The 12,583-nt window shown below is 42.5% G+C and overlaps 1 protein-coding gene across 2 annotated transcripts; it reads right to left on the bottom strand.

Moving 5' to 3' along the window:
* Positions 1 to 1,289: 1,289 nt before the first annotated feature.
* On the bottom strand, positions 1,290 to 12,311 carry AKIRIN1 (akirin 1). Of its 2 annotated transcripts, XM_068539568.1 has the most exons (5): positions 11,981 to 12,311; positions 7,717 to 7,857; positions 4,896 to 5,030; positions 3,478 to 3,549; positions 1,290 to 2,813 (listed from the first exon to the last, which is right to left on the bottom strand). In XM_068539568.1, the coding sequence occupies exons 1-5, from the start codon at positions 12,198 to 12,200 to the stop codon at positions 2,803 to 2,805; spliced, it is 579 nt and encodes a 192-aa protein (XP_068395669.1). In that variant the 5' UTR covers positions 12,201 to 12,311; the 3' UTR covers positions 1,290 to 2,802. The 2 variants fall into 2 exon arrangements, with proteins under 2 accessions (XP_068395669.1, XP_068395668.1); XM_068539567.1 differs by lacking the exon at positions 1,290 to 2,813 and having other exon boundaries at positions 3,464 to 3,549.
* Positions 12,312 to 12,583: the final 272 nt, after the last annotated feature.

Genomic DNA, 12,583 nt, shown 5'->3' with positions numbered 1-12,583 from the left:
ATTTAGTTTAATCTATTTGAAAACAAACCCCAATGATGTACATACAATTAACCCTCATTTTACAGATAAGGAAACCGTGGCTCAGAAAGTTCAGTAGCTTGGCAAGGCTCACATAGCAAATTAGTGGCAGAGCAGACTAAACTCTAGGGCTACAAACATCCAAAGGCCATTCCTTTAGCTACTATTCTAAACAACCAATCCTCCCTGTTGGGCAGAGAAGATTCACCGTGTGTGGAAGGTTGGCCCAAGTTCATGTGTCTTCTGATGTTCTTCTTTTCCTGGGAGCTCTTGGCAGTTATGAGTGCCTCACAAACTTTAATCTCCCCTGTACTCCTCTGACCTAGGTATGCAGGGACACCTACTCCTTTCATTCCCCTTAAGGTGAAGACTTTACTAAAAGATAATGAATGGAATTCAAACAGAAAAAAATTTTAACTAGCTCACTAGATACAAATCTTCTGAGACCACAGGTCCTGGCCCATCCTTACAGTCTCTGTAGGTTGACTTCTTCCCTGGGCCTTGACCTATTTCCATGAGACAAAGACACTTCCCTACCTGGGAATGCCCCTACGTTCAAGCCCTAGAAATCAAGGTCTAGGAAAAAACACCTTTCACTAGTCTAAGGCTTACCTTACAGGTCCCCATTTTCTGACCTAGGAGTCATCTTTTCTCTGCATAAAACATTAAACAAACATGTCCAGTCCCTTTTGAAGAGATCCCAAAACCCAGCCATGGTGGTGTGGTCTTACTCTGTGGCCCCAAAGGGCAACCATATGATAATAAAACAGCCTAACAACACTAGGTGCAGTGAGAGAGTGTCTGTCATTTTCCTTATAGAAACCTACTCTATTTCCCACCCAGCAGCCATTTAGTAGGAACGGGGCTGACACCTGCAAGAGTGAGTGAACATATCACACTGATTCTGTAACAAGAAGACTTCAGTGAGGCAGCGTTGCCCATTCCTGGCCCATCCTTCAGGACTTCGGATGGCCCCCACAGATGCCCTGCCCTTGTTTTGGGGTGACTATCCCACTGTAAGGCCACTCGCATTACAGCCACTGCTATTCTCCTCTTCCAGGAACAAGTGACTACCCTGGAAAAAGAAGAGATGAAACACACTGCCCTTCAAATATGAAGTAAAAATAACTCTTTAATTATTAAAAGATCACTTCTGGGCTTTAAAAAGTCTTTAAATCTTAAATGTAATGCTGAAATAGGGAAATGGTTATAGCAGCCTCACATAAATTATTTGAATTAATAAACATTATCACAGTATTAAGAAGGCAAGGTAAACAAATAGCTTAAGTATTTTATTTGTTTGCAACTAAGCTTGTTAACACTATATAATGAAAATGTACAAAGAATAATGTTGCAGTTTTTGGTTAGATTTAAGTCAAAGACATTCATTAATAAGGAATCTTCGAATGTGAATATTCCAGAAACTTCTCTAAGCCATCTGATAAGGACAACTGTCTCTGAATATTACCTTACTTTGGAAGGTACTGGCATACATTTGAATTAAACTGTTTTTTTTCAAAATAAGCCTTAATTAAAGAAACTATTCTATATTCAAACTAAAACAATTTTAATAGAACTTTCCTTTCCAGAGACAATAATAAAGGAAACAAGGCATTTTGTAAAACGTGGTCCTGAACAAGTCACAGTAAAAAATAAATGTATACTTAACTTCCACCTCCTCAAAACAGAGGCTACTTTCTGTTCCTCAGCCTTGGAAATAAGGTGAAGAACAGTCTGTAAGCAACTTCAGGCAGGGGGTTGCCAAAACAAAGCTCAAGCAATTGAACATGGACATCTCTTAAAAGAATTTGGGGGAACCTGACCAAAGGATCCAAATTCTATTTTTAATAACTGACACAAAGGTGAAGTGGCGCCTCCCAAGTAGCAGTGCCTCCGGGGCATGGCCCAGCCCCATGCTCACCTTTGTCAAGCTCCCAAGCAAACCCTGCTCCTCCTGCTCCAGAGGAGACTCCTTTCCTTCTTAGAGGTTCAGTGTCCAGGGAGCTCCTTGTGTGAATGAGGTGAGCACAGACTCCACGTGGGTATTTTAAGGCTTGGAGTCAAAGTAATGTTCTAACACAGCTAGGCAGAGTCATGTGTCAAATGGCCTGTCTTGGGTTTGTTCTAATTCCTCACCACGCATTTGTAGACCTAGGACCACAGACCTTTGCTATGTCGTCATAATCACATCTAATGTCCATCCTAACTTATGATTCATATTCTGTGCCTGGAAACAGTCCCTGTATTTAACAATAACACCTACACAGAAAACAATCCACTGTTACAACTTATATGGTCACAAAACATTAATGATCTTCTGTAGACCAAGGAAATGTTTTTAACCATAATTGTCGTGCATCAAATTCACAGCCAGAATCCCCAAGATCAAAAAAATTTGCACAATACAAATAATAACTTAAAATACATACACACACATACAGACACTCTCACACACACTTCTTACAGAACTGTGCTTGGGGAAACTCCATTTGTTGAGTGCCACTGAGGGCATATTTTGCTAAACTGCTGCTCCAGGTATTTTTGTTTGGAAAATCTATCACAGTAGGGCACAGCTGTTTATTGGATGAGCAGAAAAGAAAGATATGCTTGTGGCAACCGGAAAGTTTTAAGGTCTTTCAAGTTGTATAAAATGGACCTGCAGAAACATTTAAGTGTTCTCAGGATGCAAAGTTGGAGCTGAAATGTGATATCAAACCAGTTGCAAAAAGTGTACAGCAGCCATCTCTTGAGGTCAAACCTGGTACCCAGATATGCAAGAAAGCTTCAGGACACGTCTATAAATTAGGAATAAAAAACAAATGAGTGTAAGAATACTAAAAATATAGTGTCATGCTTTTTTAATATTAACTAACGGTAAATGTGATAAACAGTAGAGGATATCAATCACCACTAAAGAGGGCCTAAATTCGCAAGAATTTAAGAAACCTGACTCAGATTCAGTTTACATATATAGCTATTTCTAATTTATGTTTTGAGTAACGGGTAGTTGCAAGATGTTTAGAATTAAGAAATTCTGACCACACACTTGATAAACTAGCTTAAGGACTCAACTTTCATAAATAAACAATTGAAACTACCTTTCTGAGGGAAAAGCCAGGTATTAAACAAATTGGCACTGAAGTCAGACCACCTGGGGTTTTAATCCTGGCTGAAACACTAGCTGTATGAGCCTGGACAAATTATTTAAATTCTTTAAATGCTATCCTTACCTGTAAAATGGGACTAGGAATAGTTCCTCCCCAACAGGTAATTGTGGATTAAATAAACTTTGTGAGGATTTAAAGGGTTTAGCACAGTGCTGGACATATAAGTATTCTTTAAATGCTATCTATTATTTTACTTCACAGGGGCTTTCTGCTCTCAGGAGACAAGGTACTCAGTGTCAAAATCTTGCTCTTGGAAGTTGAAAAATTCAATGAAAAACTTAGCAATACTTACAGCTTGTTGGCCTTGTCCCATATCGTCGCATAATCTGATCATGTGTGAATTTCACAAAAGATTCATATTGTTCTGTGAGGGGAAAGACAGTGTATACTATCCCCAGAAACTCTCCCACAGTTTTTCAAGAATCAAGTGTCAGAATCACATCTAGCTTCCCAGTTTATATTATCCACTCTCAGGCCCTGCTTATAATGGTCACTCTGAGATCTGTTCCTTTCTCTTAGGTCCCAGAGCCAAATCCCTGGCTCCTAGGTTTGGTCACCGATCATTGCTAACATTTTCCTAATAATCTCACCCCTGCTGTAATTCCATCTCCTGCTAATGGCTTCCCAAGATAGACAGCTGTGCTCACTACCACAAGCCAGCAAATTTTAGTATATCTCCTATAGGACGTGAAGCTTGAAGCTCTTTTCTGCACTCTATCTTTTCTATAAATTTCAACATACACACTGAGTGATAGAGGTGGAATGGCTAGAAAGCTAAGAGAAAATTCCACATTACCTAATTGCAGACAGTTCCACAGAAGTACCTTCTGAAGGGAAACTCAGTAGAAATACAGAAGGTAGTCTGACATCCATGAACACAGAAGTGACTTACAGCCAGCTGGTCTAAACAATTTTGGAGTGGGGGTAGAATAGGGGAATGACATACTACAGCTACTTCTTATAATACACATTGTTAGTATATTAAAGGACCAAAAAAATGTTACTATAAAGAAATTCATTTAACTCTGTTGTTAAATCAACAGTTCTCAATTTAAAGCCGACCAATTAACATTCTGTGGTGTGGGCCACCACATGAGGAAACAATACTGTTACAGGAAGAAGCTGTTGCCTAAAACCTCTCTGATCACAACATCACCCTCTTTCACTAAACAGGTACTACTTCCTATTCCTGATTTAGATCCCTTCCTTTCACAAAAGGGTCTACTGGTTGCCATCACTAATCACTCTTTGTTCTAGCCTGAGCAGTGCTTTCCAGACTTTAAAGTACCTCTAAATCACAGGATGCCTGACTTCCCACATCCACAAAGTGACTCCCACCAGGAAGTCTGAATGTGTTGACTATACTCTTCCCAACCACCTGTTGGGAGGTCAGCATGATTCCTACCACCTGTTTACCCACCAGCTTGCCCGAATAACCTACTCGATGCCTTTATTCATATGGAAAATTCTTGAAAGAAAAGCTTGGCTTATCTTGTTTCAGAAATGTAAATGAAAAGTCCTTCCATATAATGTATAAATAAAATGTTTAGAATCCAAAAGAGAGTAACCAAAGAGAGAAACTTAATACTCACAATTCATTAAACCTTCTGGTATTCAGTCTTAACGCTTTTTCTAAGTTACCATTTACTTAACTGGGATTAATCCTTACAGAACCCTATTAACAATGGCATAGCCACTGCCTCAGCCTACCTGCTAGTTTGGTATTGAGGATTTGCTCATATTCCTCCCGAATTTTATCTTCATAGTCTTTTAAGAGACGCTCACATATTATTCCAACTTGTCGGAGGGTAAAGGTGGGCTGGTCCTTCTTCATCCAGGAGGAACCTGGCCAAAAGACATATCTAGTTTACATAATACATTCTAGCTCTAGGGTTCTGAATTAGTAACTATGCAAAGAGTTCTAGGATATAAAAATTGTTTAGAAAAATGATATTTTCCACTACTTTACATGGAATAGTTTCACAAAATTCTGACATTCATTCTACAAGGCAAGGCTGAAGGTAAATTAAGAAGTAGGAGGAAAGCATATTCAGGTGTGCTAAATGATCTGCACACAGAAAAACAGTTCTGATGCCATAACGATCCGAGCCCATACAGAATGCTCACTTGGTAAAGGACAAGAACAAAAAGGTTAAAGCTGATATAAAGCCTCTAGTCTGAATTAGAGAAAGTAGATTCACAATATAAGAGCTACCCAGATCCTTGGAGATCATCTACACCTACGTTTAATCATGGTGGTGCATTATAATTATCTGTAGAATTAACAACAACAAAAAAGATACGTATGCTGATTTAATTCTGGGGTAGGGCTTAGGCATCTTTTAAGTTCCACAGGTGATTCTGATAAGAAATGGCTGACTTGCCCAATATAAAAAACTGTTAGCTAAGTCACTGATGAATGACGGAAGGAGATGATTAGGCACTACACATCTCATCCTTGATCCCTTTTGAAACTAGGTTGAGAAAAATGAAATGTTCATGAGATTGCAGCTGGAAACCAAAATTTCCCCTGGGATGCCAGATGGAAATTGGCTTCCTGATCATGATAAAAGCAGCAGCTCTGTTGGCGGCCCAGTTCTGAGTTTTCCTCAAAGCTCAGCCTGGAATCTGTTTCTTCAGCCCTCTTAGTCTATAAACCAGTTAACGTCTTGAAACAAATCATTTTTTGCTTAAACCAAAATTTTTTCTCTACAAATAAAACCTGCAAAACATCTAGTCAGTAATTATTTATAATTGTTTCTCTACCTGTAACATTTTATTACTTCAAAATGATATTACTAAAATCCAAAGAGAATATTAAGGAGAGACTTGCTAGCTACAACCACTGAAAGATCTATCAGTCATGTATGGGCAAGAGCAATTAATTGGAAAGGGTGTTGTTTGAGGGTCAAGACCTTTGGGTTTTAAGAGGACAATTTTTTTTTTTTTAATGTATTTATTTTTGGCTGCACTGGGTCTTTGTTGCTGTGCGTGGGCTTTCTCTAGTTGCGGCGAGCGGGGGCTACTCTTTGTTGCGGTGCGTGGGCTTCCCACTGTGGTGGCTTCTCGGGTTGTGGAGCACGGGCTCTAGGCGCACAGGCTTCAGTAGTTGTGGCATGCAGGCTCAGTAGTTGTGGCTCACGGGCTCTAGAGCGCAGGCTCAGTAGCTGTGGCGCAGAGGCTTAGTTGCTCCATGGCATGTGGGATCTTCCCGGACCAGGGATCAAACCCGTGTCCCCTACATTGGGAGCACGGAGTCTTATCCACTGGACTACCAGGGAAGTCCCCAAGAGGACAATTTTTAAAAAAATTATTTGAGGTGAAATTCACAGAAAACGAACCATTGTAAAACTGAACAATTCAGTGGCATTTAGTATAGTCATAATGTTGTACAACCACCACCCCCACCTAGTTTCAAAATATTTCCACCACTCCAAATAACACCCCTTACCCATTAAGCAGTTTGTCCCCATTCCCCGCTCCTCCCCCTATCTCCTGGCCAACATCAATCTGTGTTCTGTAAGGAGACAAGTTTTGTTAGCTAGTTAGTTAGCTAGTTAGTTTGTTAGTTATGGATGGATGGCTGTGTTGGGTCTTCGTTTCTGTGCGAGGGCTTTCTCTAGTTGCGGCAAGCGGGGGCCACTCTTCATCGCGGTGCGCGGGCCTCTCACTATCGTGGCCTCTCGTTGCGGAGCACAGGCTCCAGACGCGCAGGCTCAGTAGTTGTGGCTCACGGGCCTAGCTGCTCCGCGGCATGTGGGATCTTCCCAGACCACGGCTCGAACCCGTGTCCCCTGCATTGGCAGGCAGATTCTAAACCACTGCGCCACCAGGGAAGCCCAGGAGACAAGTTTTAATCAAGGTAATTTTTAATAACTCTTAGAACTGTTATAAAGTAGAATATTCTGTGAGGAAACAAGCTCCTCTACCGTTAAAGTAGGCAGAGTCCACCACCAGTGGTGATGTTTGGGCCCTGGCCTGTTGACTATTTACAGGGATATGGCAGGCAAGACTCATGGCTGAACTATGTGACCATGAAAGTTCCCTCCAACCCTGAGATTCTATTTTTGAGCCATCCTCTCTGACCACCTGTCAATGTTACAGAGCAGTGCTGTCACACAACTTTCTGCAATAACAGAAATGTTCTATAGTGCTGTCTAATACAACAGCTACACGTGACTACTAAGTACTTGAAATATGGCTACCACAGCGAGAAACTGAATTAAAATTTTATTAAATGTTCAGTAATTGAAAATTAAACAGCTACACGTGGCTACTGGCTACGGTATTATATACTGCAGTTATAGAGGGTACTCTTGAATTGGGTGGAAGGAAGTCCAATCAAATCAATCTAAGGTCTTTTGCAATTTCATGACTCCGTGGTTTTAAAAGTATTTATAAGTAGTAATACAATGAATACACTTTACCAATTTTATTAGTTTAGATAAAGTCAATTCTGGTTTAGGAAACCATCATTTTAATTACCACTTACAAACTCTTAAATGGATGGTGCACACTAAAACATGCTTACCTGGCGAACTAGGTGCTGTGAGTGCTGAGGAGTGAGGCTGACTTTCCGAAGTACAAGCTTCACTCTGATTAAGAACAACTTCTAAATGTCTCCACCTCTGATAACGACTATATTCTTGTTTTATGTTCTGAAAAATTTGCTCTAATAAAAAAGAAACACACTTGAGCATTCACTTTACTGTGTTACTTCTTCAAGCTTCTTGTCCCTCCTCCCATGTTATATTAACAAAAGTGTTTATACCAGATAAAGCACTCCTCCTATAATCCCCAAAGTGTTTCCTCTTGTTGCCACTATTTCAGTAATACATAGGATAGCAGCTATTTTGGCATAAACCACCCAGGTAGTTCCCTTTGCTTCTTTTCTTGTGACAATGAAGACCAGATCTGCTGTTTGCTGTAGGATTAAGTAGGACAACTTACAGCAACAAACAAACAAAACCATCCTTAGCTCCTTCACCTAATAAGAAGCTATTTTTGATCTCCTCTGAGTTGCACAACTTCACAAACAAGGGTATTAGGAACGAGTCTCTTATACCAAGGCCTTCTAACAATGAAACTCTTGTCCTGTTTGGGATTCAAGATCTTTGGGGAAGAGGAGAGCAGAAAGCATTATGTTCACAGCCTGGACACTGACCAAGAGAAGACCTGAGGTTACTGCTTGGAACTGATGGTCAGAGCTTAGAAAAGAATTTTCTGATCCTGTAAGAGGCAATATTTGGTAGGATTCAGATTACTATTCTGTGTCAAGGTAATCATAAACTAATTTGTTAACGCTATTAAACGGAGTCCAGGGACCACAAATCACTAACCACCTTGAAGGCCACTCCCAGAGACAACACAGAATCTGGAAAGATGTGGTTTTCAACAAGTTTTTTGGGGTTTTTTGATAGAGTATGTATTCACTTTCCAGATCATAAAGCCTCCTTATAAAAAACAAAAACCAGGATATTATATCACCCCCCCCCACTCACATTATTCTAATATTTACTTTGTCATAACAATTTTTTTTTAATGGGGGGTAAGTGTTAATAATGCCATTTTGCTTCTTCCTACCTATGTGACTATGACCTTGGGAAATCATTCAGGATCTTTAGCCTAGTACTTCAAAACAAATGTTAAATGCCTACCCAATAAAGTTGTGAGAATCAACACCAAAGACATTAACAATGTCATAACAAGTGATGGTACAGTCCAGGGACTGACATGAACTCAAAGTAGCCCCACACGTAGCTAAACTCCAGAACTCTCAAGCCTGAACACTGGAACAATGCAGGATTAGCAAAGCTTTCCTTTCAGAATGCTATGAAGATCATATTTTAGATCCCTGAATTTATGAAGTCCTTGCTTCATCTTTAAAATGCGTTAGTCTCCAAGCACATACTTGCCAGAATCAATACAAGGATGTAAGGAACTGCAAAGACTTGAAACAAGAAAGGACAAGTATGAGGACAATGCTCACGAGAACAGAAGGTCTTTGATAAACTTCTAACTGCCTCCTGTACAGCAAAGTGAACAAATGGAAAGATACAACATTAAGGCTGGTAGAAGGACTGGGAAGTCCAAGAATCTAAACATGGTATGCACAGGAGAAAAAGAAGTAGCTGTGACTTTCTTCCCAAGCAGGCCAAGGCATTTTTTTAAAAAAAAGAAAAATGCAAATTTCTTTTTAACAGTGGATAATAATTTAAATTCTTGCCTCCCGTTATTATTTGAGGTTGTGCTTCCAGCTTATATCAGACTAAGCCCATCTTCAAAATTTTACAATGACTGCTAGTTGCTACAGACCAAATTCAAACTCTTGAACATGGCATTCCATGCCTTCCTCCAAGACTTGGCCCCAAATTATTTTTCCAGTTCTGCTACAACCGAGTTGCCTTAAACTATCCTTTCCTTAACCTGTGGGTTTTCTAGCCTTTGCTCTAGCAGTTTTCCTTTGCTTGAACTGGGGCAGTCTCTCCCCCCAACATTATTCAAGACCCAGCTAAAATGCTACCTCTTTCTGGAAATTATTCTCCAACCCTCAAGTCATGATCAATTAACTGCTTTGCATCTAGACTCCCCCCATGTTTACAAACATTTCCTGGAGGTCAGCAAACCCCTTCCATGTCTGGTATCCATCTAGCTCCTTTAAGCAATGAAAGGCTTAATTTTATAGGCTCCTTCCATAAAAAAATGCTATGATACATATCTTTTTTTTTTTTTTAAGTTTAGTAAGAACATAGTGTCTTGACTATTTCTGAGAGAACTTTTGAGTTAACAACTAGGATATTTTGATGCGAAGCCACTGATTTTTAAATTCACTTTTCTATTAGTTGGCTTTATTCTTTCTTTTTGTATAGCAATTAATATTTCCTCCCCATTCTTCCTTTTTAATCCAGAAGGCATCTTTCACTTCAGCCAAAGCATCAAATTATTCAGTTTCTTTCATGACAGAACCATAACTGATCAACCTTTACAAATGAGTATTTTTAATAAAATATTTTAACACAAAATGACCAAGAAATCTATGCAAAAATTAAATTTTAAGATTAAAAAAACAGCGACCCCATTACAGCACCCTGCCATATTTAGGCTTCCAAATACATGGAACAATCACTTAGTCAGCATTTGCCGTGTTGTGAACTACCATAAAATTAATCTAGAGGGTAGTATTGGAAGAAATAAAACATTTACATAAATTCCATCGAGACACATAGGGCAAGTATTCATTCTACTTGGCAGAAGAGAGAGCCAGAACGATTATGCGACTACCCTTGGGGACCTGTAGGAGCAGTGGAAGAAAAAAATACCACTTCAAGAGGACATCTATGTACCCTGCTTTTGCAAACATCATTTCATTCAGTACATAAGGCTTTGAAACAATAAGTGATCAGGGAATTTAAAGTAGAATAGAGCTCCTTATGGAGCAGGGTTAGTCAGGTAATGATGGAAGACTTGAAGAAATGACTGTATTTGGATTAGCAAACGGAAGGTGAAAACATCACGATGGAAGACAGGATACAGGCACAGCCAAGTGGGTCTGGGGGAAAAGAGCAAAGGCGTAGTTTGGGGAAAAAAACGTACAGAAGACTGACTAAGTAAGAAATGGTTAGAGTTGATAAATCCTTTGAATGCCAGGATAAAGAAAAGATAAGGTGAACACGAGTAAGGATACAGTGCCTAGGAGAGCCTGGCTGGCAACTGCTGGGATCTTGGTGTGAGACGATGAGGGCCTCAAATCTGCATCGTGGATACGCAGAGGGAGGAGGAAATAATGGCTAAAGACACTGGTAACTGAAAAGGGGCAAGAAAAGAATGATTTTAAGGCCACCTCAAGGTTTTGACAACGCTTGAGGAATAGAAAAACCCACACAAAGAAATGACTTGCCGAAGTCCAGTTTTGAGGCACCACCACCCCCCCCCCTCGCCCCGCATTTCCGGGAGCCCTTTAAAACTGCTAACTATTCATTCGGATGCACTTTCCCCTCTACTCCTGCGCAATGGTTAGGGTTTCGGGTTTTTTTTTTTTTTTTAACTTTATTGTCACACCAGTTCTTCTCTTTCCTTGGCCTATGCGGAATCCCTATTGAAGGAAAATCTCTCTGTTACGGATGGCTGAATTCCTGCTTCCAGAACCTCTGTATGTTTAAGGATTCTCAAATTCTAGCTAACGACCTACCGATTTCAAGCCATATATGGTACAGGACCACAGCCATACAATAAAAGAACAGGGCCAGTCTCTTAGAAACAGGTTGAAATCGGATTCCACGACTTCGACGGCGGCCTGAGGTCCCTAAAGACTTCTGGAAATCAGGTCTCCCTACAAGCCACAACACAGTGCTGCACAGCACGCACTCAGGCCCCCTCCCAGCAACCCGCCCCCAACCCCACACCCTCAAGGCCGGGTTCGTGAGCGGAATCCAGTTTTCCATGGCCCACTGGATCTGCAGGGTGGCTCAGTGCAGGCGCGGGTGGCGGACGCAGGAAGGGCTACGGGGGCTGCGAGAGCCCCGAGCGGCCGGGGATATTCCCATCTTCCTCCTGCCCACCCCTCTAGGCTCTCCAGCTCCAAGAAAACCGAAAACCGACACTGTGGCCCCCCGACGCCTCCCGGATGTCTCCCATCCCCGGAAGCGACCAGGCCCAGCGACACCCCAGTTCACTTTTCTCAGAGCAAAGAAGGGGTCCGCGAGTGAATTAGCCTAGCGTTCATGACCTTCCCTCCCCCACCCCCTTCAAAAAAATGCCTGGGCCTGGCTTCCTGCCAAGCCCGCAGCGTAGGTTACCCGGGGTTGGAAGGCGCCGCTCGCTGCCGGGCGGGGCGGGCTGCTGCAGAGTCGGCGGTGGGGTCTGCGTCTGAAGCAGCGGCGGCGGCTCGGCGTCCGGGGGCCTGAGGCCCGGAGTGGGGCCGGGCAGAGGGGCACAGCGCCGCCGCTTCGGGGAGCCGGGGCTCAGCAGCGCCGCCTCGAACTCCATGGGCCGCTTCAACGTCGCCCCGCACGCCATGCCGCTGAAGGGCCAGGGACCAGGAGCCGACGCGACTTTAACTGCGGCCCAACCTCCCGCTCCGCAGCGGAGCCCGCAAGCCAAGCCGGCTCCAATGGCGGCTCCAGCACCGGCAAAGGCGCTGGCCCCGCCTCCTGTGACGTCACGGGCCCTCGCCACCGCCCAGAACAGGGGGTGGAAGCCGGAAGGGCCGCTCTGGGAGGTCCGTCAGCACGTTCCGGCCCGCGGCGCCCCCTGCTGAGGAAATGGAAAGGCCTGGGCGGAGAGCTTGGTCACCAAGCAAGGTCGGGAAGGCCCCCACCCCCGCCACTGCCGCTCCCAGGGTCCCATCGTCCCCCCATCTTCCTGAGCAGGCGCGCCGGGGTGGCATCTTAGGTTTTCGC

The sequence above is a fragment of the Eschrichtius robustus genome, chromosome 3 (assembly GCF_028021215.1).
Source record: "Eschrichtius robustus isolate mEscRob2 chromosome 3, mEscRob2.pri, whole genome shotgun sequence".
Taxonomy (NCBI): Eukaryota; Metazoa; Chordata; class Mammalia; order Artiodactyla; family Eschrichtiidae; genus Eschrichtius; species Eschrichtius robustus.
Note: the sequence above shows the minus strand (reverse complement) of the source record. Positions and strands in the feature narration are given on the sequence as shown.

Coding starts and splice junctions, on each gene's coding strand:
- AKIRIN1 (XM_068539567.1), bottom strand. CDS start 12,200: ATGGCGTGCGGGGCGACGTTGAAGCGGCCCATGGAGTTCGAGGCGGCG. Junction 5,031..7,716: donor CACAGCACCTAGTTCGCCAG/GTAAGCATGTTT, acceptor TCTTTTGGCCAG/GTTCCTCCTGGATGAAGAAG. Junction 3,550..4,895: donor CCTCAATACCAAACTAGCAG/GTAGGCTGAGGC, acceptor TTCCCCTCACAG/AACAATATGAATCTTTTGTG.